Source organism: Vigna unguiculata, chromosome 9, assembly GCF_004118075.2.
Source record: "Vigna unguiculata cultivar IT97K-499-35 chromosome 9, ASM411807v1, whole genome shotgun sequence".
Taxonomy (NCBI): Eukaryota; Viridiplantae; Streptophyta; class Magnoliopsida; order Fabales; family Fabaceae; genus Vigna; species Vigna unguiculata.
The window spans coordinates 2,777,938-2,805,526 of record NC_040287.1 but is presented as its reverse complement, the minus strand read 5'-3'; the positions used below and the strand labels follow the sequence as shown (position 1 = coordinate 2,805,526).

Here is a 27,589-nt window from a genome sequence, read left to right as displayed (position 1 = left end):
AAAAAACAAGGAAAAAAAAAGGGTTATTATTGATGTTAAAAGGTTGTGTCTGTCATAACCCCACAAGATTCAGAAAATATTGTGTTGCAGGGACCATGGTTATAATGTATGATGAGAAGGAGGTGTTTTCATGCAACTCTATCTTCTCACCCCACCACCGCTACAACAAAACTAAATACACACAGAAAGACAACCACATAAACATCACCATTTTAATATCAGCTAAAAAATATTCTTCTTCCCAAACATTCTTGCTTCAATAGGACGTAATGTTTTTCTAATACATATAGACGAGACAAAATATAGATACTATCTATATAGAAATTAAGAAAATTATAATTCATGTTTTGTTGTAAACTATTATATGATTTTCTACTATATCTTTTATTTATTGGAATGCTTCTTCGACTATTTTTATAATTTATAAGCATAAATAATGTAAAATTCTATTTTCGTAAGTCATGATCTTTTGTCAGCAAAAGAAAATTATTACAAGTTATATACAAAAAGTACTATATTGTTACACTACAAGGAAATATTTTTTAAACAATCAATTTTAATGACCAAAAATTGTTAGTTACAATAATGATCAATTTAGATGCCAATTTACAAAATAAAAAATTATTGATTACTAAAATAGTCACTATTACGAATAAAAAATTATAATTGGTCTCTAAATTGATTTATAAAATTTGGCTATCTAGGTTTTAGTTACTAAAGGAATTTGGTTACTAAACATTAGTTATTAAGGTTTTCATTATCAAAGAATTAGTTTCTAAATTAGTCCCTAATTAATCAGTGACAAATTTAGCGACTAATTATAATTTTTTATTTATAATAGTAATTATTTTAGTAAACAATATTTTTTTTTTATTTTATAAATTGGTCACTATAATGACTAACAACTTTTGACTACTAAAATTGATTGTTATATTAGACATTTTAGTGTAGTGTTATGTTAAAAAATAAATTTTAAACCTAACCTAATCCTATAAAATTGACTTATTTATTTGCACTGATACTTTAAATTGAACTCATCTTTAATTCACCTAAAAAAAATGCAGCTTTAACTATGTACAATTACATTACTTTTCCACATTGCAAATGGTAATGTCCTTTATAAAACCAAAATTAGGAGCTATGATCATCTACCAATAGATACACAGCCAATGTTGTCTTCATCATCTGCTCCACACCTACCATAAACCTCTCTCTTTCTCTCCTCATAGCACACTTACCATAGCTCTTGTTATACTCCTATTTCACAGACCCACCACAAGAACAACAGGTATGGTAGCACTGAACATATATGGAGAATAAACAAACAGGAAAACAAAACACAATCCTAGACCAAGATAGGTATGTCAAAATACAAGACCTAGGACTTAAGTACCAATCAAAATATCAAAATTTACCAGAAGGCTTATTCATGGTATCCATATGAAGTCATCATCTCCTGGTTTAATAAGTCATGGTAAAACAAAGTATACATATAAATATATAATTAGGGATCCATAATATATAAGGAGACATTTATCAACATGACATTTAAGAATTCAATAAAAAAATGATATTTACTGGTATAAAATAGTGGGTAGTTACTGCTTAAGAATGATTCTTTTACTTTTAACCTCGAGCAAAAGACAAAAGTAGGATAAAAGAACCACGTGTGATTACTCAAAGTAAAAAAATAAAAATAAAACTCGCCTCATAAAAAAGGATAATAAGATCTACTCAGTGACTAGAATTTTGTTCTGTGGTTATTTTACATTTACGAGGTTCCAAACTAAATCTTAACGGTTAAATTCTAAAGGTTGTACTTCCTATGAGGCTTAACCAAACACTTTAGGACACAAGCTGACAACAACATGCACCATTTCTATAGATGTTCCTGAAGCCAACCCTCTCACATGTGAAGTCTTGGTAAAGTTTTTCAGTTTGCATTATCAAATCTCTTTGAGATTTATTCTTTGCATATATGATGAATACATATAGTTTCTTATTAGTAATATATATATATATATATATATATATATATATATATATATATATATATATATACTAAAATTACTTATAATAGTACACAATCTTACCTATACAAAAAATGGATGCACATATAGTCTGATACCATGGTTTACATATTGAAATAACAGAGACTTAGTTCCGGTTAATCAAATTGATTTTATCTTTATACTTAACATTTAACATTAACATGATAAATGAAAGCCAATTTTCTTAAATTATTATTAAATTAATAATTAATTAAATTCAATGTTTTATAATTGATTAAATATGCTTCTATTTGGGTTCATAAATATCCTATTCTATTTGTTGAGAGGATGAGAGAGTTCCTCTTTAACATAAGACTGTGCATCTCTTGTGCATTTGTGACCATATTTTAGATCAAATAAAACATAAAGACTAAATGCATGAATTGTACTTAAGTTAATCAATTTTTATCAGTACTTCAGAATCACAAACGTTTTTTTTTTCTAATTTATTTACTGATTAAAAAGACTATTGGTTATAAATGAACTCAGTTCCTTCGTTTTTAACCAAATTGATAGATCAATATTAAGGAATTATTTTTTTATCATATTTAGAGTTAACACTTTAATTTTTTTTTTCTCTATATAATTGCTCTATCTACGATGAGAAAAAAATTAAAATTTCTCATGTTCATTCAACATTTTGAAATGGATTTGCAAGTACATCACTGATTTTGTATCTTGATTTTCCAAAGAGCAGATTCTATATATATCCAACTCTCTTCTCAATCATAGCCATAGCTTAGGTGACAAAACAAATATACGTTTGGCGGAAAAACATTTGACTCATGCCACAAGATTATTCTTGTGACCAAATTATTGGTTAGTGATGTGTGACTACATTATCCCTATATCATCATGTGTGGCTACCATATCTCTTCCATAGCTCAAAGTTTCATCTATACAATGGTAAAAAAAAAATAAAATTGTGCAATTAGGGTTTTTGTCATACTCATGGGGACACCCTAATAGCAATCCACACTCTCCTGAATCAGTTTGTCTTTTCGATTTGTCTGCTTTAGATGTTTCCAAGTCACGTGAATGTCTTATAGCGATAGCTCTAAGGTGGTGCTAGGCTGTAATATCTATCTTCTGTTCTAACGAGTTTTACCACGGCTCGTGTAGCAGAAACGTTCAGAATCAGAACCTTTTTGCCTATTATTATTATATTTTTTCGATTTTTTCTTTCTTCTTTTTCTTCTCCAAACCTTTCTTTATTATAACTAGACAAAAGTTCGGCTTTGCAGTGCCTCTGATTTTTTCACGCTCTTCTTCTTTTCTTTTCTCTCTCTTTACTTGGTTTGTGTGCAATGCATGAACCAATGATACCAACTTATCGTTATTCAGTGGTGTCTTCTCCTATGTCTATAGATCTCAATGAAGATCAAGATCATACACACACTCTCTTCAGCACAATCCATCAAGCCTCTTCTTCATCTTCTTCTTTATCTACTTCTGTTCTCTTCAACCCAGATCAGGATCAAGGACGATTTTGCTACTGTGAATCAAAACACCTTCAAGAGGTATGAGTATGATACAACAAAAAGCTAGAATACGTTCTCTCTCTTGTGTATATATATATACACGCAACAAGCTTAATTTGTCTTATTTATAGTTATACATATAGATAGAGTATGAAAAGTGGAACATGATCATATTGATCATGATCTATATCTTTGATTTGATGAATTTAATCATGTGATCTATAGGCCCAGAAGATTGTCTGTTTCAGTGGATCATGGGATAATCCAGCAGAAAAGATTGAAAACGGAAGTGATCTCAAGCTTAGACTTTGGAAGAAAGAAGAGTGTGACGGTCTTCTAGGCGAAGACAGTTCAACTAACTGGATGCCTCCAAAGATGAGAATGGTGCGGAAAATTATGGTTTCAGATCAAACAGTTTCTCATATAGCAGACATCTCTAACTCTAAGCAGATCAAGGCTAAAGAGAAAAACCCAACACTGTCACAGCTGGTAACTGATGATAGTAACTATAACTCTTCTTCAAACAAGAACAGTGCCACTGCTAGGGTTTGTGTCGATTGCCACACCAGTAAGACCCCTCTCTGGAGGACTGGACCAACAGGCCCAAAGGTATATTATTTTCCCTTGAATCCACCCTCTAATTTTGTTTTCATGAAAAGCAATTAATCTACTCTAGGTTTTTATTTTAGTCTGTTCAATCATAAGTAATTAAGCTTTCTATGATCGATGTAGCACAAAGCAATCACAGAAACTCTTTAATTTGCTGAGAAACATGATAATGCAACTAGAATACTTTGAATTAAACAATCGATGTTAAAACTATTGATGTTGAAATTTCAATTGGGTGTTGTTGCAGTCACTTTGCAATGCTTGTGGAATTCGACAAAGGAAGGCAAGACGCGCCATTGCTGCTGCAGCTGCAACAACAACAGGAAATGGAACAAATAGGTCGGAGGCTAAGAAATCTGAAGCGAGGAAGGGGAAAAAATTGCGTAGCAAAGGGAAAAAGTCCAAAACTGGGGGTGCACCAGTACCATTGAAAAAGAAGCATAAACCTGCGAAGCATAGAAAGAAGTTCGGTGCTTTTGAGGATTTGTCAGTAAGATTCCAACAAGTTTTTCCTCAGGATGAGAAAGAAGCTGCAATCTTGCTCATGGCTTTATCTCATGGATTACTTCATGGCTTCCCCTCAGATCGCTACCTCTCTTAGAGTTACAAGACTGGTTTTTCGAAATCATAAGACCATAATTCTCAGTGTTGTGGTAAATTTAGTGAAGTTAGTACGGGAACTGATAATAGGGACAATAAAATAAAATCATGAGGTGTGGTTTTCTCAAGTTGGTTTTGAACATGAAGACAAAATACAAAATAATAATAGTGTAATATGCGTTTCAATAATTTGATGATTCCTTATGAACTCTTGCTCTTCGTGGATACTTTTAGTTTATATCTGTTCTGGTGAAGTTACTATATGAAGTGTGTGACTTAGATTTCAAGCTTAAAAGTTCCTTAGGGACTATACAAAGTAAAGGTGATTGTTATGGCAGGCTTCTGCAAAACAGAAATCAACAGAAATCGTTAAATTTATATTTCTTTAACTATCCTAACCTTATCTTCAAAGATTTCGATTTCATATTCACCACCGAACAGGTTTCTCAATGATGACAGTGAAAATTTATATTTGGGAACAGCTTTTTGTGTCCTATGAGACACCTTAAGAGGATTGTACTTCAGATTAAGACTTCTGTCTGCTGCGTTCAAAATTAATGTCAGTGTAGTCTTGACTTTAGATCAAAAAATAGTACTCACCTAAAAAAATTCTTTCAAATTAAACATTTTATTAAGCTCGAACACAAAAACACATCGTAGCGTGTTCGAGCTTCATAAATATAATGTATCACCTGAAACCTGATGAACCAACTGGATTCGGTGTTTCACATTGACAACATATATTATTCTTTTGAAAGTTCTGAAGTATGGATATTTTTCTAAGTCCGGTGGTTTTAACAAGTCTTGAAATTAATTATACATTACAATGTGTGGGAGAATGGAAATCAAATATTAAACCTTAATCCGTGTTTACGTTTTAAATGAAGCATATATTAAGTTATTAATTATATTTTCATTTATATAATATGAAAATAATAAAAAATATGAAATTTGAGAATTGAATTATAAACTTGGTTTGAAATGTTGGTCATGAAGATCATAAAGATCTATATACAGATCTATATGGTTGTTGTGATGATGTACAGCTTATACTACCAAAGTGCTATTTTCTTTCCAAATTAGTGAATGTAGTACATTTTAAATGTCAATGATTTAAGTAAGACAATTTAAGATGTTGTTATAATAAGTTATTGGGTTAAATATGTTTTTAGTGTTTCAAAAATTTGAAATTAGTTCATTTTCAAAACTTTTAATCAATTTAGTTCTTCATCTTTAAATATGCGTGAATTCAATCATCTTAACCAATTTTTGTTAAGTTTATGTAACGTTTCAAATACATTTCATAAAAGCATATGAATTATTTACACCGTTTGACACATTTTTACTTCATTGTTAATTCAAATATTATCATGAAATATGTTTAAAATGTCAAATAAACTGAACAAAATTTGGTAAGAAGGACTAAATCCACGTATTTCTAAAAATGAAGAACTAAATTGATATAAAATTTCGAAGAGGGACTGATTTCAAAATTCACTAAAACTTGAAGGAACAAAAATATATTTAACCTTGAGTTATTTATTAATATATTTTTAATGTTGAAAATATATATTATTTAAATATATTGTGTAGGAGTCAGAATTCATTAACTCAATTTGGATTCAACCAAATAAGCCAACTGCTTGAAAGCGCACACCGAGGTGAGTTGGTCCATGAAATGGACTCATTGTCTCCTCAATACTTGAAATATATAAAAAATAATTAGTTTTTATATACTTGAAAAAGAATATTGTACATGTAAAGTAAAAAGAGTGTAGTGTTAATGTTTTTTAAAGATTTTCTTATGTTTTCATTTTTAGAATTTTGTTTGCTAATTTTCCCCACACGAAAAAAATATATTAACATATTTGTGTTAATATTTTATATTTGTGTTTTAACCAATTTTAAAATCATAAACATTATTAATTTATTAGAGTTGATTTTTGAAATTTGACAACAATCACTGATTTTTAAATTAATTTTTAATTAAAATGAATTAGTATCAGTTGAAATTATGTTAATCTATTCTTATTTTATAATTTTGTTGATTTAGTATCAGTTCATTAATTTAATTTTTGTAAGTAGAACTTATGACTGTTATTTTAAAAAAAAAATGTCTCTTATATTATCTTTAAGAAAAAGTTAAATACAAACAAAAATTTTACTGGTGAATAAAAAAAGTGAATAAAAAAATGTAAATGAAAGATATGAATATTAATTGTGAAATGATTATACAAAACTTATATGTAAAAAAATGAAAGATAAAAATTGTGAATAAGAAAATTTTCTATATTTAAATTTGAGTCTTTAAATCAAAATTAATTTATTATTCATATTCGTTGTTAAAAAAGTATGAATTTATAACACATAAAATAGAATTATTTAACCAAAATTATATAAATAATAAAATAATATTTTTAACATAGTTTAAATTAAATAAATATAAATACTAAAAATAGATAAGTTAGTAATAAGATTAACTCTCATTTATTTTTAATACTTATTTCACTTAACATCAATTAAATCGAAACTAATTTGATATTAGTACAAATACTTTTATTTATTAAAGATTTTAAATTAATTAGCGTGAACTTAAAATTGATAAAGTCAATTTAAATAAATTTTATAACATTAATTCGCTAACATGATAGTAATACAACAAGTATTTTTATTTGTTACTAACTTACTAACATTATAGTTAAGGGTTTGAGCACTTGAATAAGATTTGATGATGTTAAGTATAGTCTTGTGCTAATATACCATAGTTTAGTAACTTGAGTTCATGTTAAATATAATCTTGTATTAATATATTATAGATTAATAATGTATATAAACGATATTATTATAGTCCTTTAAGACTGTACTAATATATTATACATTAAACTAATTAAAATATTTTATTTTAACAGTATTATGTTATAAAAGTAGAAAATTATAATAATTAATTAGGAACTAATATAAAAGTAGAAAATTATAATAATTAATTAGGAACTAATATAAAAATTGATTTGTTCGGAGGTCAAAACTTTAGTAGCGACCAATTCAGTAAATAATTCTTCTGATAACCAAACTAAATTTAGAAATCAATAATTTTAATAACTCTTTACATTTATTTTTCTTTTCTTACATTAATATATTTTCGTGTCATATCCTTTTTTAAGACAATTATGGGATTCATTTTACTCCACACTCCTACCTTATTTACATTAATTAAATTATGTGTCTAAGAATTATAATTATTTTAATTTGAAATATTCTTTTTTGGTGTGAATTATATTAATAAATACTTTTTAATTCTTAGCATTAAATCAACTATAATTAATAATAAGATTTATTATAATTAATAATAAAAAATATTAAAAAAACTTAGAAAAATTCAAGAATTTAAAGCTAATTAAGAATTATTTTTGAAGAAACATGCAGAGCCATTAAAAACATATTTTAGTATTAATATTTTCATTTTTAGCATTAAAGTAAATATAGTTAATGATAATGACGGAAAAAACCACTTAAAAATGCTATAGATTTAAGAGTAATATATATACATATCTGACAACTAAAATAAATCATATTATAATTGTAGGTATTCATAGGCAACTTGAAAAGAATAATTAGATGTCATAAAATTTTGCTAATTAGAAGATTTAGTATTTAAAAGTGTTATAAGGAACCTACATGGATTTTTTTTACACATATTCTTATTCCACTTTAAATAGGTTTAAATAGGTTTTAGGGTGTTATTTCACTTTTAAGTAACTTACACACCATATTTATGACAAGGTTAAATATATTTTTTTCCCTCAAATTTCGGTGAATTTTGGAATAAGTTCTCCTTCAAAATTTTACATCAATTTAGTCCTTTGATTTTAGGAATACGTGAATTTAATCATTCTTTCCAAATTTCGTTAAGTTTATTTGACATTTTAAACGTATTTTATGATAATATTTGAGTTAACATTGAAGCAAAAATGTGTCAAACGATGTAATCCATTCAAATACTATCCTGAAATGCGCTTGAAACGTCAGATAAACTTAACAAAATTTGGTTAAAAGAATTAAATTCATGCATTTTTTAAAGATGAAGGACTAAATTGATCAAAAATTTTGAAGAGAGACTAATTTCAAATTTCAGTTAAACTTGAAAGATAAAAACATATTTAAAACTTTGATTTTAGTAGTGAGATTTTATGACAACTTATATATTTTTATAAGTTTTTATTTGTAACTTCACATTTTACATCATAATATTTTTGCTTAAGTTTAATGCTTATCAACATGATCCTCTTAATTTGAGATTCTATGATTCTGCATCTTTAGAGTTTGGATTGACATTATTTTTGTCCTCTTTTTGGATTGTGCATCCTCTTAACCTAAGTTAAGAGTTAATTCGGTTCACTTATTATTCAGATTGGGTTCATATTAGTTTTTATATTTCTATTTTGGTATCGTGACCAAGCAAACAATCTGATCATTTTTATAAATTATATATCATTATCAATACTATACTAAATACAGTTAAAGAACAAAATATGTTGAAATCTCAAATATCATAAAAAAGTATGGGTTAAATTACTATTTTGATTTCTCTATTTGTCAAGAAATATTAGTTTGGTTCTCAAATTTCTTTTTGTCTTCATTTGGTCCTCATTTTTTTAAAAATGATTCAATTTAGTCCTTACCATTAGTTTGACCAAACAAATTAAAAAAATTCAAAAAAACCAAAAGTTGATACGTGGTTTTGACTTTAACACCGTCTAGTCAAAATTAACGGCAACAACCAAATTGAATCATTGTTAAGAAAATGAGGACCAAATTGAGATAACAAAAAATTTGAGAACCAAATTGATATTACTTGACAAATAGAGAGACCAAAAGAATAATTTAACATAGAAAATATAACTCCGTATCAAAAGAATATATATATATATATATATATATATATATATATATATATATATATATATATATTATCAATCAGATCCAAAAACAATTTTAGTGTTAGAAGTTATTCCAACCTTAAAAGTTTCTAGAACATTTTGGAACCCCTGTCGGAGAGGCTAGTCTTTTTTTTATTGCTTCAAAATTCAACTTACGCTACTTTTCTATTCAAAATATGATGATTTTTCCATTAGAATGTAAGGGCAAAAATGTCATGGTCAATTTTCTCAAGAATCTAAGTCAAAGTTTAATTCGATAAATTGAAATTTAATCAATCAAGTAATTGATTTTATAATTTTGTACCACAGATTAAAAGGAGAAGCAATACTTGGTTAAAAAAGGACTCTGTGTTTGTTTGATTTTCAGCTTCAAATCCTTTCTAGGATTTCTAGGTGATACACTCCGAAACATTTATATCATGACAGTGATACACTCTGAAACACTCTTTTCGAACACAATTTTATCTTTATAAAACCATGACTCTATTAGATAAATGGGTGTCATTCCTTTATCAGTGTAACAGTATTTCAACAATCCAATTCATGTCTCAATTTGAATAGTAAGAGGAAAGTAGTGATGATGGCAAGTGCTTACAAGTTAATAAATGAGACAAAATGGGATTTTTTTCTATCAGGCTTTTATGGCTAATAACTATTTCTGAGGTTGCAAGGACCACACAACCTGGTTTCATTGGATTCTAACCATATCCATTCTTTCAAAACCCATCCATGTTTCCATCACTTAATCAACACAGTCAATGAACACAATGCTTTTCTTCAGCACTCAACCTAGATCAGAGTCTAGAGTTGAGGACAGTAACTAGTGTCAACCTAATCTCTCTCTTGTTTTGTTAACTTATTAAGTTACTGTATTTTTAGAATTCTTCTTCCTGCAATGCCAGGAACCATCATGGTTTCAGGTACTAACTTTCATTTAGAGTACTGAATCCCAGAATCCCAGATGATTTTTTTTTTCTCTCTCACTTCTCTATTCATTTTACAGTACTGGAATTCATGGATCTTCCATTATCTTCTCCAACATCCATAAGGGGTATGTTCTTGCTTTTGAATTTTTGTAGCTATCTCAATTCTCTCCCCTTAAGCACATTCTTAAGGCCAATTATAACAAGTTCAGTGGTGAATGCATGCAGCTTCCTTGGGGAGAATAGAGTACCAAGTGAATGACAAGGAAAACTTATCTTTGTGAGATTGTATACCTTGTTTATGTGATATGTGGTCATAACAATTTCTAGGTTATAATCTGTTCTGTTGTATATTGTTCAGCCCCATAACTAGCATCCGTGATGATTTGATTTTCAAAATTCAGGATGCTGAGGGGAATGAAATATCACGTACAGGTTGTTTTTCAGTACACATCCTATTTGAACTGGCCTTTTCAAAATCAGACACAGTAACTTCATTAACTAATGAACAAATGGCAGGTATTCAAATAAAGTTGATTTTAGAAAAAGGTGTTTTGGAAGACAAGTTTCCACTTGGTGGTGGCCATCTGCGTTTGAAATTGCAAGTCATCCTTAGTGATGAAGAGCGCGATAGAATTCGTTCATTGGTACCGATTCATTTTTCTCATGCAGTTTGTAATGAATGCACTCATGCTTAAGAACTTTCTTCAGCATTTGATATGTGCCTCAATTAGCATTGATTTGAATGCTATTAACTTGTAGAGACAGCATTTTGAGGTTGTGCTATTGACTTCTGACATATTTACTTTTGCAGAGACAATCTGCATTAAAGAAAAAACATGATGAGCTTCTTAGTGGTGGCCGAAGAGGAGCAGAAAGCGAAAGCAGAGCTGTTCTTGGCAATGCTGAATTACCCTTCCGCAGAAATGATGAGGTCTCAGGTTTGATATTACTCAGCTGATTAAAGAAGCAATGAAAACTTAAAGCAGAAACACAGTAATAAGAACATTAATGAGTAAAAATCTACAGAAACTGAATAGTTATGATGAATCACATCCTACATTCCCTCAAAGGCTCTTTCCTGATGTTTTAAGTGCTCCATCTTCTCAAGAATCACCAAAGAAACACCTTCAACAAGAAGCTGGTTCCCGTGATGAGAAGGAATCTGATACTAGGACTCAGCTTGAACACAAACAGCTAAAACCAGTTAAGGATGAACTGATTTGCTTCAGTCTATTTTTAGACCAACAAGGAGACATTGGAAAATATAGTGTTGTTTGTTTAATGGTCATTTTACATGTTTTAGAACATTGCAGATGAATATAAGGAGTCCTCATCCACAAAACCTGTGTCACAACAAAAGGGTAAGAAGCCTGCTTATCAGTCACCATCTGAGAAACATCCTCAAAGAGCTACTGGTTCAGAAGAAATTGCAGTTTTTTTTGGGACAGAAAAAAATGATGCTCCGGCTAGTAATGTGGTACAGCCAAATGAAGAGGAAGGTGGCCCTCAACATTCTGAGAAGAGAGCCTCACTGGGGAGAATTCCAAGTAATGTGAGGAAGATGATAAGTGCCTTTGAAGGTGGATCTGCTCAGGTATAGTAAAGTATCATCAGCATATTATTGAAAACTCTTCAACAAATGAAGTTCAACATGGAACTTGTCTTAAAACAGGATAAGAGATCTCAGATTAAACCACCTCCAACAAAACAGCAACAAAGTTCAAATGAAAGAAGATATTCTTCTAAGACTCAGCATTTGGAGAAAGATAAGTCAGAGAAGACAGAACCAGCAGACTTGCATGAAAGGGTGAAAAGTTCATCCCTGGTAAGAGACTTGAAACCTTACAAGATGCAACTCTACCTCATCCTCAAGTGGATTTCAATTAGATTAATAGATTTTCTTCTTACTATTTTTGTGAAATTGAATCAATTATTATATTTTATTTACTTATTTTGTAACAGAATGAAGCACATGTTGGAACTGGAACTGAGGGGAGCAAGCATGAACGGAAAGTGGAAACTAAAGATTCAAAGCCCAAGACCTCTGATAACAATGGAGATGAAAATTCTGGAGGTCCATTTAATCAGGTTATTATCTACTTTCAGTTTAAGAGAATCTTTGTTGTCTAGCATGAAAATTTTAATTTTAGACCTTGGAAGTGGTACGCCAGGTAAATTATCACTATTTCTATATATGCATCACTGCCCCCAAGTAAGCATTGAGTTTCAATAAACAATGTTGCATTTATCTATCTTGTGTTTCAATAGGTGTTAAGTCTTAAACATAATTTAGAACAGGTTGTTCTTTCTCCTCTATTTTACAATATGCTTATATGTCCTTGTCCACACATCTTCACTTTTCAGGTAGTAAAAGTTGCAATCATTGTAGGATTTGGATTACTTGTTCTCCTAACCAGAAAAAGAAGAAAGAGGTATGAAAATTATGCGATTTCCTAGTTATATTTCTTTTACTTTGATCCTGTTAATTATATCATGTCATGAATCAAATACACTTGGAAACTGAAACAATGTAAACCTATTTGCTGGTACAGTTTATGGATTTTGTTAATGAAATCATTCTTCATAACATATTACTGTGGTCTGGAGCAACTTTCTGTGACAGTTGTTTCTGCAGCATGATCCAAATTGTTCTGCTTCTTCCTTTTGTATGTTGGCAAATTCTAATAGAAACTAAGTAAGAACTATGGACTTAGATTTACAACATCCTACAGAGCTAGATTTAGAAAATCTTAGCAAGAATGATTCATCTTGCAGAAAGATGTGTAGACTGAGTATTTGTAAGAAACTATTGTCCATAATTCACTAAGAACTTCTAAGTGCCTCTATCTCTGTATTATGTAGTAATGAAGAGAGGCAAAGGGATGTATTTAACTTTCTGAATTTACCAGAATGAAGAAGAAGAATGCGTGAGAATCAGTTCAACAAATCTCAATTCTCAAATTCTTCATGTGTTGATGCATGCACAAGCATCCACAGGCTGCAATCAAGTCAACAACGTTGAACATCTTTCCTGGGCCAAAACTATGGCAATGCTGACACAGTTGCATCCTTATCAGCAACTAAATCTGTTAAGAAAATGCAGCATAAACATTGATATTCAGTTTCGTTGAGTTAAGGAAAGTTTGATTCATTTTCCACACGGATGAAAATAACTTTGTTCTTTTATTGCTTCAATGTACAATAAATTGGATTAAATCTGTAAAGTTTTGTGTGTTAAGGATGGATGACAGCAACTAATTAACCTATGAGTTTTGTCTTAGCCCAATTTGTCAATTTATGAATTTCATAACATAGCATATTGATACGTTGACTTTTCTAACTGGTGAAAAAAAAAATTTGTAGAACTCTGGAATATTTTTATGTAGTTTTTTGAAGTTGGACTAACTTCAGAGGAGTTTTGAGACATTCTTCTCTCAAAATAATATCTATCCTTCTTAAATTTTCTTTTCTCTTCTTTGGATTTTCTCTTAAAGTCATCAAACTCTTTATTTCTCCTTCCTTTATGTATAGTTCTACTTTCAATTACTCATTTGCTAGCTTGAAGAGGAGAAAGAAAAGAAATGTTTTTGACATTGTATCTAAAAATAGTGAAAAAAAAAACTAAACAAACATAAAATTAGAAGAAAAAAAAAAGATTAAGTATATTTTTAGTTTCTAAACTTTGATCCAAAATTGAAATTCATTCCTGTTTAAAATTTCAATATATTCTAATCTCTAAACTTTAAAAATGAATGATTGTAGTTATTTTAATTCAATTACGTTAACTTTTTTTAGGTATCGAGCGTATTTTCCAGCAGATATTGAATCGACTGTATTTCCCAACAGATATTGAATCGAGAATTTGTTAAATGGTGTAAACAACTCAAATATTATCATGAAACGCGTTCCAGACACGTAAAATAAAAAAAGTTAACCTAATTGGATTAAAAGGACTATATTCATTCATTCTTAAAATTTAGGAAACAAAATATATCGAAATTTCAGATAAAGACAAATTTTAATTTTGGATCAAAGTTTAGAGTCTAAAATCGTACTTTACCCCAAAAAAATATTATCCTCACAAGTCTCTTCTCCTTAATTATTTAAGAAAGGAAGGTTCACTCATATTCACTTACATACTTAACATGAAGATTTTAAAATGTAAATTATTAAACAAGTATCAAGTTGAAAGGACACTTCTATAAAAGATCTTAAAATGTTCAAGAAAACACATTTTAAATATATGACTCAAATCAAGAATATATAATATGAAAAAGATAACCACGTGCTAAATATATGTCTCAAATCAAGAAAATAAATAATTTGAAAAAGAAAACACAGTCAAAATATGACTCAAATTAAGAAAGTAAAGGAAAGTAATTGTAATAAGTGAACAAAATTATTAAAAAATTGTGACAATATGAATTAACAATGGAATTGGCAATGAAAGTTAAAACTAGAAATGGAATTAAACTAATGATGAAATTTGTTCCGAAAAATAGACACCAAATTCAAGTTAGTGACAAATTCATGAGAAGTAACTGATTTAAACAAAAATTTAAATTCAAGTCATGTTTCATATAAATTTATATAATAACTTTATCTGATTATGACAAAATGATAATAGATGTCTAATAAAAAACTAGGAAAAACATATTATTTTGGATAAATTTTCACTAAACAAGACAAAGAAGATACCATAATCTCTATTACCACATTTATATATAAATATGCATTAAATATTTGCTTTAAGTTTTATATGCATTTTAAATATTAAAAACCTATAAATTTATGTTTTATTTTAGTTTTCGATATCATAGAATTATAATATTATACTTTTAATGTTACTTTGTATATTTATTCAATTATTACAATACTTCTATTAATTTAATTTCAGTTCTATCATATATCTATAAACAATTCAACACCTTATTTAATGAATAATTTTATTACTGTTAAAAGCATTGTTATTATCGGAGCCTGTGAGACCACACTTCACCATATTCCGCAAGAACGTCCTTCTAGGCATGCTCATCTCCACAATAATAATAAATATAGAAGAATATGCTGAATAATATATTATTAAAGATACTCCCATTAATAATAAAGAATAGAGGATTTTTTTTTATTTTTATTTTCACCCGGTTACGCAACTTTATTTATTTATTTTTTCTATTTTTTGCGTGAATATCATGGCTCTGTTTTGGGACCTCCACTTGTTGGTGTTTTATGTGTTAAAAGAGTGAGGGTGATGGTTCAGAGCTTTTGGTTTATTTTTGTTATTCCAATTATGCCCTCTTTCTGAAGATTGATTCTAAAATGGAAAGGAATTAAAGTTCAAAAGGGTGAAGAGTTTGTGCTATAGTAGTAATCACCTACCCCTTTTCTTCTTATCCATTCTCAGGATTCTATTATATTATTTACACTAAAAAAATTCAGTTTTGGAATAAATCTAAAAAGCTTTCCCAATTATATATTCTAGAATAATCTATTTGAAAATATATTTTAAATGAGAAAGAATGGGAATGAAAAAGAAAAAAAAAGTGACATGACCTAAGGTACATCTAGTGCTGTAGTATTCATTACTTTACATTTTCTTGAGGATCTACAAAAATGGGAAACTTACTTTAAAGTATTAAATAATCTAGTTTGTTATCGAAAAAAAATTAAGAGATAATATTAATACATACTTATACAATATTATAAATAAGTTATAAAGCAAAAATTTATTCTTTTCCATTTAACGTATATACTTTTATACCCATTTATTTAAAAAAAAAACAATGAAATCTTTTATTCAAACATTTAAAATAGAAACAAAGATAAGTATTGGTAATTTTTTTAATTAAATATATATTTTTTCCAATGAAAAACCTTTGTTTTTTTTTTCAATAATAGTTTTGGCAAAGAGGGAATTTCTATCATCTATATATAAAGGTTATATGAGACCTTCATTAATATAATTATTATAATTCTTTGAATTAAAAAAATTGGATAAATACAGGTCGTACACTAATTAAATTATCCAAAGAATGAGAAAAGGCATGAAGCTGTAGATTACTATATTTTGTATCATGCACTTTATGCGAAGCCAATTGAATAAGAAGAGTTGCATGAACTTTTTAACCCTCTGGCAAATTTATTAATCGGCATAGTTTACAATTACAGCACATCACACAGTGCCATGAATATGATTTTACACAGTTTATCTGTCACAAACAATGGAGTGCTCAACAAAGCACAGTCCAACAATCATAGTTTTAGCTTCATACAAGAAAAGGAATTAACATAACATGCATTTACGTAATATATATGCAACTTTGGTTGATTGATTCTGATGATGTTGATGTTGATCCTCATGCAGAGGAACATTCTGGAGGGAGCCCTTGTGGAAAACGTCTGATATCAGTGCAGTAGTTGTAAACCATGTAGTTCTTCTGAACCAAACGAAGCTTGGCTTGCCCCGTGGCATCCAGTGATTGGCCAGAGGAGGAAGAACATGAAGAAGAACCTGAAGAAGACCAAACACAAGCTTCTGCATTGAAGTTTCTGTATGAGGCCGTGAATGGGGCCTGGCTCCAATCCGTTTTCACAAGCCCACCTCTCGTGGCCCAATCCTCAGCATCCCACAAGCTTGAGTATATTCTCATGGGTTGGTTCTTGGGGAATGGAACACCCTTTGTCTCCAAATTCCTGAACTCCCTTATTGGTGTTCCATCCACAGAAAATCTGTTACATGAAATCAGAGAGAAAAGGTTAATTTTTTATGAGTAAATAGCCAAATTGATGTGTGAAAGATGAAAAATTTACAAGAAAAAACTGCATTTTTACTGGTTTTGTTTTCTTACATGATGCTTGCAGGATTCCATTGGACCGAGTATGTGTGAAAGTACTTGGTGGGGTCAAACCAGAGATGGAACTGTTGTTCTCTATTCCCTTTGCCTTGGCTGAATACGTTGGTGTGAAGAGTGTAAGGATCACCACTCAAGTTGCCCAAAAATTCGAAGTCTATTTCATCATGAGTAGGTCCCAGAGAAGATAGCTGCATCAATCACAAAGCAACACCATTTATTTTTGTTTCACAACATTTCATGCTAAACAACTTTCCTACATTAATTCCATCACACTAATTATTGCTTCATGTTATCATGCACTGCCACGTTCTAATTTCTTTAATGTTTGATTGATGTGTTTATCTGCACAAGAGAGTGCAAATTTTTTCTGTGTTCAAAACAAAACCATGAAAGGCTGAACCAGTTGGATTGGAGTGAATGAATAACTTACATAATAGGCTGTGACAGTGCCAGCTGAATTTCCAGGCACGAGTTTGAGCTGCATGTCGATTTTTCCAAACAAGTATTCATTTTTGGAACGAAAGCCAGAGCCAGAAGCCTTGTCTAGGGAGAGAGTAAGAAGGTTTCCATTTTCAAGGATTTTGGCACGACCACCACCCCATGTTAATTCAAAGTCTTGGAGGAAGCTACCGGCGGTGGCTGCCACCACAAAGGTGGCTACCACCACCGCAAGAAACCCAATATTTTTCATCTCAACCAAAGTGGTGGTGATGATGATCGTTAATTGGTTAGTTTTTGAGAGGGAAAAATAGATATGCCAAGAGAAGTATTTGGTGAAAGTGGTGCATGAAAGTCAAGTTTTGAAGGTATTTATAGAGGCCAAGAGTGTTGATAAGAAGCAATTATTAATGTAAAGGGTGATTGGATTTGAAAGTGGAGGAAGTGGTTGTGAGAAAAGGAAAATCATCTAACTTCAATGGTAGATGATTATAGTGTTGTTCTTTTTATGTATTAGCCAAATATGTTGATTATATATGATATTATTACTTGGGTAATTTTTTGTTTTTTTAAAGCTAATTAAACAATGTTTAATTAATAAAGTTTATAATATGTTAATTATGGAGAGATAAAAATTGTGAAGAAATGGTATTGTTGGTTGACTTGGCAAGGTGAGAGATGGGACCATGACAGCTAAGGAGGGATAATATCCAAGTGCAGTCTCATCAATTTAGGTTCTCACTTTTTAACTAATTGTTAATATGTTATTTGTGTGTGGTTGTATGAGGTTATAACTATTGGTTTTCAATATCCAAACATCAAATCAGAAATGGCTTCATGCATCAAATCAAATTGGCTGCTGTCTAATCTTTTGTTGTTATGTATAATAACAATAATAATCTTCTCCACAGTCAATTGTTTCATGAATCAATCTATTATTACTACCTCCTCCCCATACCCTATACAACCTATTCTGATAAACATCATTGTTTTTTTATGTAGTTGGAGACTATGTATGTATCCTTTTCTATAATCATATCCTAAAACTCAATTGCACTCGTGTTTTCTATGGCTTCAGATTTTCCTAACAAAAACTTTAAACAAACTAATTTCTATCTTCAAAAGATACAATTGCATATCTATTGTTATTTTTTATTTTTTTCTGAAAAGTATTAGTCTTTTTGAAAACAATTAAAAAACGCCATTTTTATTTACCAAACACGACTGTTTCTTAAGGTAAGAATTTCAGCTGCTGGAACTAATTGTGTTTATGTTACCTTCTGTCAAAAAATCGATGAAAATTTAGTTCTACAATATCGAATTGATTTTTCTATTGTTAAGAAATATTTTTAAAAACGTATTACTATAGATTAACAAATTTTATTTAATTGTAAAATTTTTAAAATATATATATATATATATATATATATATATATATATTTGATTTATATCTATGTATATGCAGATATATTATATTTATAAATAGCATTGTAAAAATAGTTTAATATTAATAAAAATAGAACTTAAATTTTTTTAAGTTTATATGGATTATTGTTATTATATGGATTAAGAGAGTGATGTGTGCAGTGTGTGAAATGGTAAAATAAATGACAGCTTGATTGAGAGGAATGTGTGGGATACATTAAGTCTTATATTAGTATTTGTGATTTATGTAATTAATTTGAGTTAAATACGTTTTTGGTTCCTTAAGGTTTGAGTTTAAGTGAATTTTGGAATTAATCTCTCTTCGAAATTTTATACCAATTTAGTCATTCATTTATAGAAATGCGAGAATTTAGTCCTTCTTAGTAAATTTTGTTAAATTTATTTAACATTTTAAACTCATTTTATGATAATATTTGAGTTAACATTGAAGCGAAAATATGTCAAACGATGTAAATAATTCAAATACTATCATGAAATGTGCTTGAAACATCAGGTAAACTTAACAAAATTGGATTAAAATGACTAAGTTCACACATTTTTAAAGATGAATGACTAAATTAGTCAAAAGTGTTAAAGTAACACTAATTCCAAATTTCACTGAAACTCGAGTACCAAAAACATATTTAACTCTTAATATTTTATATTAAAGTTCTTTGCGTTTAAATATTATGAATGCTTTGTTCCAAAATATAGGTCTTACACTGGTCAAGTGTTGCTTTCATCTAAAGCTGGCTGTGATTCGTCACCATTCATCACAGCTGAATAAGATTGTATAATAGCTAACCCTAATCTGGACTTAATGCAGTGTGAGCCTATTCGAATTGCATGGATTTACATAAAATTAATTAGGGATTCCCCACCATAAACAAACTTGGGGTCACCTATTCCATCAACACCTTAATAAAATTCAGTCTGAAATTTTAGTTAAAGAGAAAGAGTCTGAAATTATTCATTCATGTTTCGCATCAGACATCAAAATCAGTGTCTTTCATTTAGACCACTCGGTTTTGCAGATTAATTGGATGACAACCACAGTACACCATGCACATTGGTTCCTTTCAACTCATTATTTTTTCAACTCTGATTGTGTTCATCTTAATTGCAGCTATCAACTTTTTTTATCTATTTAATTTAACCGATAATTGTGTGTTAATTATTACGCTAACACGTTAGTGCTAACAAATAATCATAGATATTGCATCAAACTTTGTTTACACAAATAAAAGCTTAAATTTTTGTAATAGCATAAAACTATAAGAATAATATATATACTTGCTTTTTGAGAAAGTGACGCAATGTTGGTTCCAAAGGGTGTTTGGTGAAGGGTCATTTTAAAACTGTGGTTAGTGTTTATCTTTGGTGTGTAGATTAGGTTTAAATATGGTGCAATTATTGTTGTAACGATCAAAGAATGCATGCATTTATATATAAGGATTAGGGATTAGGCATGGGATAAAATGCTGTCTAGAATGATTGTGTACATGTAACAAATCAAAAGCAATCAATCACTTTCCACCACCAAGATGAAGTTATTCTTCTTCAATCATTTTGGGTCTAGTTTTTCATATAAATAATAATTTTTCATCAAAGACTTAAATTTAAATTTGATTCCAACATTATTTATCATTTTTTTACAAACTAAGGTGTCACTTTCATAAGAATAATGCCTCCATAACAAAAGAAGCAACACCTCTGCTGGACTTATCATGATTCCAAGTTTCAAAGTATATATTATATACTTTTTCGTAAAAAAAGACGTGCACTCTATTCCAAGCAAAAATGAAAATCCCATATTATATATGTATATATACTTTAAAAGATAAGTTACTATGTATTGTTAATATTAAATATTCACTGCAATCTCATGAAATGAAAAATAACCAACCATGTTATTTTACGTAAACAATTAAAGATGATTTACAGTGAAATCTCGGTGTCTTTCATTGCACAAGTGAGATTTCTTCTATTAGCTCCATGCATTATTTTTAAAACATGTTTATTTTCAAATGATGGAAGTTTTCTTGGAGGGTGTGACTTTCTGTTCCTATCTCTTCTTTGGTTTAGTATATTCAAATTTCAATTCTTATTTTTGAAATTCCGAAATTGCGTTAAGGAAATACATTTTTTTTTATCATTTTAAAAATGAAAATATTTAAATTGTGGCTAGAATATTTCCAACCATTAGATATATTTAGATTTTAAGTGATGGCTTGAATTTCATGAGGTGTAGATTACTCCAACAATGTGCTACTTGTTTTTATCGCCATATTCCTTCATTTAATTTAATTAACATAGAAGAAACATAAAGTTGTCATGAGAAAAATTGTACTACTTGATAATGTTAGTATGAGTCCTTTTTATAGACTTAACTTTTGTTCTTAGTGGAAGAGACAGTTCAACCACAGTGAATGTAATTGTTTGTTACACCTTCAATTGTGTGTCCTTTGTAATGTCACAAGAGTCAAAAACAGAGGATGTTTTAAACTTGTTGGGCTTCAAATGAAACTTGGGGTAAGTCTCAAAGTTGTTTATGTTCTTCTGAGGTATTCTAATTTTTTTTCAACTCTTGTAAAAAATATATTAAAAAACATGTGTTCAAGAGTCCTATGTAACCAATCATTGGCATATTTCTGGCCGAATGAATCACTTTCGCCTTGTTTTCGATCTATTCTATGGGACATTCTTTGAATACTTCTCCCTTCTTCTGTCACATATTTGAAGTGTCAATCTCTTTCTGTTTTCTCAACATAAAGTACAAATTAATAAATAAAATAACACAAAGCAAGAAAAAATTAATGCCAGAAATTAGTGGTTGTTGCCAGTGCTATTGTTGTTGACTTTCATTCATATTTTTTGCCAATGTCTACTTCATGGCTGTGAGGTGAGGTTGAAATTGAACCACAGAAAGCTTCCTTTCTTTCTCCAAGAATGTCTCCCAGAATACTCCAAGGTTTCGTTTTCTCAATTTGTGTCTGCACAATTGCCACAGTGGGTCAAACTTGTTTTTGTTATAGCAATATTGCAAATTCATGCATCATAACTTGAGCATACATACATTTTGATCACCCATCAAAACTAGAATGCTTCAGGAATATTTAGTAGCATTGAATTGAATCAATTTGAAAACCACATGACATGACCCAGTAAATTGTTAAATGGGCACCAACTAATTTCATAAATTTGAACAAAACTGAACATTGTAACTACTTCAAATAAGGTTTTGGTAGAACTTCTTAGATGTATCTTCTTTCATTTTACCAAGTCTTGAACATAGATCATGAATCATGTGATCTTTAATAAAGTTTGTGATTGATTGCAACAGAAGCTTCACCTTCTACCAAGCCAGAGCACAAATCTGGAGGAACATTGTTTTACTTCCTAGGAGGAATTGTTGTGCTAGCCATAGTGTTGATTTTTTTTTACGTACTTGTACTTCGGAAGCGTATCAAACGGTCACCACAGGGTATGACAGAACAGAAAGGTAGTTTGAGAGATGAGAAAAATCATCATAAGTGAAACCACAACACTAATGTCAAAATCTTTGAGACCTTGCAATTTGTTTACTATTCGTGTTTATGATTATCCTATGAATAAATGTTTGTGTTTGTGCTTGATTAGAGATTCGAAAACACATAGAATCAGCAGATATGATGAAGATGATATTTTCATCTAATCAACAGTCAGGTAACTCTAAAAGAGGATTGCATGGTCAATCAAATATCTTGTATATATTGAAGGTAATGATTTCAACATGTACACAGGGTCCAAGGAGTTCTTTAGTGGGAACCTTAGGACAATTAACTGCTTTGACTACCAGACATTGAAGAATGCAACCATGAATTTCCATGCAGATAATTTTCTTGGAAGTGGTGGATTTGGACCTGTTTACAAGGTATAAACATTATATCTAGTAGGAATCTTGATTTAATAGAAAATTTTATTTTTATGATGGAATTGGTTACACAGATCACAGGATACTATTGGATTTGGTTAAAAATTGAATTTTGTAAGATGACATTAACTATGAAGTGTCTCTGGATTCATAACACCCCAGAAAGAAAAAAAAAATAAAAATAAGACAAATGTTAAGGATTGGATATTCCCATAACTAGCATAATGTTAAGGATCGAAGATGATACCAATTTAAAAAGATAAACTTTAAGACTAACTCGATATGTTCATCTTTAACCTGTAGTTATGTTTTGTCAGGGAAAGTTGGCAGATGGAAGAGTGATTGCAGTTAAGAAATTGTCTCTCAACAAGTCTCAACAGGGAGAAAAAGAATTTCTGGTAGAGGTGAGAACAATCACTAGTATCCAACACAAAAATCTGGTTCGTCTTCTTGGATACTGCATAGATGGACCGCAAAGGATACTTGTCTATGAATACATGAAAAACAGAAGTTTGGACCTCTTTATTCATGGTATCCTTTCTTTCTGAATCCTCTTTGGTCCTTTTTAATTATGAACAATTACTGGTGTGAAACTTTATCTGGTAAATTTGTCATTCTAGTGCACATAAAAGTCTTAATATAGTTCTACACAAGGACAATGCAGTTCCAAAACTTGTACAAATTCACCAATGACAGCAACTTTTATAGTAAAATTATAATAAAACATGTATGAACATATTTTACTCTCTCTAATATTATCAACTTTGCACCATATATGAATACCTACATTGATGAATAAGCTACCAGAATTTTAATTAAGTCTAATAAAGATCTCATTCTAACTTTGGGAGTAACACTTACAGTAATGAAGGGTATAAGAGAACACAAGTTAAATTAGTCAAAATGCATTTACAAGGCTCAATCTCATTAATTTAGGGTGTTTTAATCAGCATTTACCTTGAGAAACTTTGGTCTAATCATCATTATCAACTATCACTTTCATTCTAGTTCTTATATAGAATTATTTCTGTAGTGGAATATTCATATAGTGGACACCTAAACCACTGTTTGATGAATGTTTGAAGGAGCTTAGGATTGTATTGATGGAACAATTCTTTCTTTTCCTGCTTCTTGAATACAGAAAACAGTGATCAATTTCTGAATTGGAGAACTAGATTCCAAATTATTCTGGGAGTAGCCAGAGGACTACAATACCTTCACGAGGATTCACACCAAAGAATTGTTCACCGAGACATCAAAGCAAGCAACATTCTTCTTGATGACAAGTTTCAGCCAAAGATTGGGGACTTTGGGCTAGCAAGATTTTTCCCGGAAGACCAAGCTTATCTTAGCACACAGTTCGCTGGAACACTGTATGTCATTTATGGAAACAAATCAAAACGATATCCTTATATTATTATAGAATGATATTTCACTGTATTCACTGAATAAAAATTGCTATACACCATTATTAGTTCATCATATGGTTCAGAGCAATTCCACCATCATTATGATTTTATTGCTGCCAACTACCCGTCTGCAAAAGCAGTGTTTTCTGCAGAGAACTTTTAATGTTTCCACACATTTCAACACCATCATATCTAGCAGCATATCATTAAAGTCGTCATCTCTGATACTATTTGAGGTGATTGGATGAAGTACATGAACATTAAATTCCTTTTGTTACGACATCAATGCTATTATACTTTATGTATAAAATGATTATTGTAGTTTTTTTTAAAGAAAACAGGATGTTTGACAAATGTTCCTATCATTGTATTGTAACTTTTGTTTGTCACTTGAAACATCTTCAGTTGCCAAACAGCTTAAGCTAAGATATTTCCATTGATAAATGTCATTTTTGTTGTTTTTTTTTTTACTTTTTGGACAGAGGTTACACTGCTCCTGAATATGCCATTAGAGGGGAATTATCAGAAAAAGCAGATATCTATAGTTTTGGAGTTCTCTTGCTTGAGATAATCTGTTGCAGGAAAAACACAGACCACACTTTGGCATCAGAAATGCAGTACCTCCCTGAATATGTAAGTTCCAACATTTCCAAATACATGTTTCTCTATTGTTAGCACCACAATCTGTTTTCTATGTGCTGCATGTAACATAAATTAATTAATTTGATGATACTAGGCATGGAAACTGTACGAGAATGAAAGGATATTAGACATTGTAGATCCGAAGCTGCGAGAACATGGATTGGTAGAAAAGGATGTTATGCAAGCAATACACGTGGCTTTCTTATGTCTGCAGCCTGATGCACATTTGAGGCCTCCCATGTCAGAGATTGTGGCATTGTTGACATTCAAAATTGAAATGGTGACAACACCAATGAGGCCAGCATTTCTGGATCGAGGAGCAAGAAATGATGATGATGATGAGAAAGAACACAAGGGTTTAACATCTCCCATATAACATCACTGAAATCTGTGTTCCCTACCCATATATAAGGCTATAGCCACAAATCTAAACAAAAAATTATTGGATTTGTTGGATAATTAGGGCCATGAGATCTTAAAGAAGGAGAGGAGAGAAGAGTTTAAAGAAAACTTCATAGTGTAGATTTCATTTCCTTAAGTTTCTATAGATATGGTTTATATGAGCTTTTCAGAACTATAAAATAAGAGGTTTACTTTTACTACTGTGATGAATTCAACAGTAGTTGAGTTCCATTATGTAGTTGGCTTAATAATTCTTTTATATTGGAAAATGGTCATAATCTATAACTATTTAGGCTTTTTATTAGTATTTTTATTTTGTTTAGTATATAAGTATATAAATATTTATATATTATTTTTAAATTATTATAAACATTGATATATTTTTAATAATAATAATATTTTTTTTGATAAATACCTTAATTTAATGCGATTATTATATAATACTAAATTTAAATTATAGAAATTTATTTTTTATTAATCTTGAAAGTTTAGTATGTAATTCATTTACATATTTTAAAAGAAATATATATTTTTCATAAAATAGTTGATTATCAAAGAATATAATATGATGGTAAAAAATAAAAATTTGTCAATAATTCAAATTTATCGACAACTTACTTATGTTTAAAAATTAGTTAGTAAAATGATTATCAAAAAATTTATTAATAATTACAAATTCATTGGTAACACTGGTGCAGGGAAGGGAAATGACAGCGGTTATTTTCAGTTTTTGGCTTCGGGTCCACAACCAAGGCATATACGGCCGAGGTAAAAAGGTAGTACTTTATGCCTCGGTTACAAACCCGAGGCATATTTAATATTTACTGCCTCGGTTTTCTCATAACCGAGGCCTAATGGGTAAACCTAATTAAAAAAATAAAGCTTCTTCTTCCAGCAGCCTCTTCCCCTTTCCCCTTCAAACCACCACAACTCCAATCTGCCACCGCACGCCCCCATCTCTTCTTCACCACGCCACCACGCAGCTAGCTTGCCGGCGACACCAATCGACGCTGGAGACGTCGCCATCCCTCTTGACAGCCCAACCACTTTGTTCTCACGCACACATCGACCCTAACCCCGCAACTCGGCCTGCTTCCGCACGAACCCCAGGGCCACTGCCATTAGTGCACGTCCTTCGTTCAAAGCTCCGACTCGTCGGCGGTAACTGTGGTGGTCGTGCCTAGTTCATGTTATCCGGTGAAGTGCTGTAGTGGCGGTGTGCGACGGTGGCTGGGAGCTCACAGTTTTCGCTGCTGCGCGGTGGTGCAAAGATGCAATGGAGGTTGATGCGAGGTGCAGCATGATGGTGCGGTGATGGAGTTGCGAACAGGTGCAGGACGTTGGTTGAAGATGATGGAGGCCTGCACGTTTTCGCTGCTGTGTTGGTTGTGTGCTGTTTGGAATTTAACAAAAGAGTGCGCCGCTGCTACAGTGAAGAAATTGGGGTTTTTTAACCCTACAAAGGGATACTGCCTCGGTTATTCGAAACTGAGGCATATTGTCTCGTTATATGCCTCGGGTAGCAGCTGAACCGAAGCATAAGGTTTCTACTGCCTCGGTTAAAAAAGAACTGAGGTATATTGCTTCAGTATAAAAAAAAATGTGGGTCAACGCGAGGGGTCAAAATTTTTTTAAGCTATATGCCTCGGTTAGAATGACAACCGAGGCATAAAAGATGACTTTAATTACAAAAATGCCACCGCGTGTTTATATGCAGCGGGTGCGTAGGAACCGAGGCATATACTGCGATGTAAAAGCCCTAAAGTGCACTAGTGTAATTACCAACAAATTTTAACTATGTGATGATCGGATCTTTTTCTTCTTCCTATTTCTTTTTTTTCTACTTTTTCTTTCTCTCTCCTCCTCTTCCTCCCCTCCTATTCACCCTCCTAGTCCTTTGAT

The 27,589-nt window shown here is 30.5% G+C and overlaps 4 protein-coding genes across 10 annotated transcripts; 3 read left to right on the top strand and 1 right to left on the bottom strand.

The window, feature by feature from the left end:
- The first annotated feature begins 3,265 nt into the window (after positions 1–3,265).
- LOC114162648 (GATA transcription factor 21-like) lies at positions 3,266–4,949 on the top strand. The gene is made up of 3 exons (XM_028046605.1): positions 3,266–3,571; positions 3,758–4,141; positions 4,389–4,949. The coding sequence occupies exons 1-3, from the start codon at positions 3,359–3,361 to the stop codon at positions 4,740–4,742; spliced, it is 951 nt and encodes a 316-aa protein (XP_027902406.1). The 5' UTR covers positions 3,266–3,358; the 3' UTR covers positions 4,743–4,949.
- A 5,352-nt stretch (positions 4,950–10,301) lies between these two features.
- Positions 10,302–13,889, top strand: LOC114162359. Of its 7 annotated transcripts, none has more exons than XM_028046219.1 (12): positions 10,302–10,598; positions 10,682–10,729; positions 10,830–10,881; positions 10,963–11,036; positions 11,121–11,248; positions 11,416–11,535; positions 11,631–11,807; positions 11,908–12,198; positions 12,277–12,429; positions 12,567–12,692; positions 12,969–13,036; positions 13,157–13,460. In XM_028046219.1, the coding sequence occupies exons 1-12, from the start codon at positions 10,574–10,576 to the stop codon at positions 13,242–13,244; spliced, it is 1,350 nt and encodes a 449-aa protein (XP_027902020.1). In that variant the 5' UTR covers positions 10,302–10,573; the 3' UTR covers positions 13,245–13,460. The 7 variants fall into 7 exon arrangements, with proteins under 7 accessions (XP_027902020.1, XP_027902021.1, XP_027902017.1 ...); XM_028046220.1 differs by having other exon boundaries at positions 11,416–11,542; positions 11,713–11,807; XM_028046216.1 differs by lacking the exon at positions 13,157–13,460 and adding an exon at positions 13,467–13,889 and having other exon boundaries at positions 10,963–11,248.
- Positions 13,890–16,699: 2,810 nt separating this feature from the next.
- On the bottom strand, positions 16,700–18,257 carry LOC114196196 (probable xyloglucan endotransglucosylase/hydrolase protein 23). Its single transcript, XM_028086761.1, has 3 exons — positions 17,889–18,257; positions 17,453–17,646; positions 16,700–17,333 (listed from the first exon to the last, which is right to left on the bottom strand). The coding sequence occupies exons 1-3, from the start codon at positions 18,147–18,149 to the stop codon at positions 16,961–16,963; spliced, it is 828 nt and encodes a 275-aa protein (XP_027942562.1). The 5' UTR covers positions 18,150–18,257; the 3' UTR covers positions 16,700–16,960.
- A 3,966-nt stretch (positions 18,258–22,223) lies between these two features.
- On the top strand, positions 22,224–25,836 carry LOC114164807 (putative receptor-like protein kinase At4g00960). Its single transcript, XM_028049576.1, has 8 exons — positions 22,224–22,292; positions 22,665–22,823; positions 22,961–23,026; positions 23,104–23,234; positions 23,552–23,765; positions 24,376–24,607; positions 25,126–25,276; positions 25,380–25,836. The coding sequence occupies exons 1-8, from the start codon at positions 22,271–22,273 to the stop codon at positions 25,659–25,661; spliced, it is 1,257 nt and encodes a 418-aa protein (XP_027905377.1). The 5' UTR covers positions 22,224–22,270; the 3' UTR covers positions 25,662–25,836.
- Positions 25,837–27,589: the final 1,753 nt, after the last annotated feature.

Bases quoted from the DNA above. Each gene is read 5' to 3' on its own strand.
- LOC114162648 (XM_028046605.1), top strand. From the start codon at position 3,359: ATGCATGAACCAATGATACCAACTTATCGTTATTCAGTGGTGTCTTCT. The intron at 3,572-3,757 runs GTATGAGTATGA...TGTGATCTATAG, and splicing joins AATCAAAACACCTTCAAGAG to GCCCAGAAGATTGTCTGTTT. The intron at 4,142-4,388 runs GTATATTATTTT...GTGTTGTTGCAG, and splicing joins CTGGACCAACAGGCCCAAAG to TCACTTTGCAATGCTTGTGG.
- LOC114162359 (XM_028046215.1), top strand. From the start codon at position 10,574: ATGCCAGGAACCATCATGGTTTCAG. The intron at 10,882-10,962 runs GTGAGATTGTAT...TATATTGTTCAG, and splicing joins GACAAGGAAAACTTATCTTT to CCCCATAACTAGCATCCGTG. The intron at 12,693-12,968 runs GTTATTATCTAC...TTCACTTTTCAG, and splicing joins CTGGAGGTCCATTTAATCAG to GTAGTAAAAGTTGCAATCAT.
- LOC114196196 (XM_028086761.1), bottom strand. From the start codon at position 18,149: ATGAAAAATATTGGGTTTCTTGCGGTGGTGGTAGCCACCTTTGTGGTG. The intron at 17,647-17,888 runs GTAAGTTATTCA...TGATTGATGCAG, and splicing joins GCACTGTCACAGCCTATTAT to CTATCTTCTCTGGGACCTAC. The intron at 17,334-17,452 runs GTAAGAAAACAA...TTCATGTAACAG, and splicing joins TGGAATCCTGCAAGCATCAT to ATTTTCTGTGGATGGAACAC.
- LOC114164807 (XM_028049576.1), top strand. From the start codon at position 22,271: ATGTCTCCCAGAATACTCCAAG. The intron at 22,293-22,664 runs GTTTCGTTTTCT...TGATTGCAACAG, and splicing joins GTCTCCCAGAATACTCCAAG to AAGCTTCACCTTCTACCAAG. The intron at 23,027-23,103 runs GTAACTCTAAAA...ACATGTACACAG, and splicing joins TTCATCTAATCAACAGTCAG to GGTCCAAGGAGTTCTTTAGT.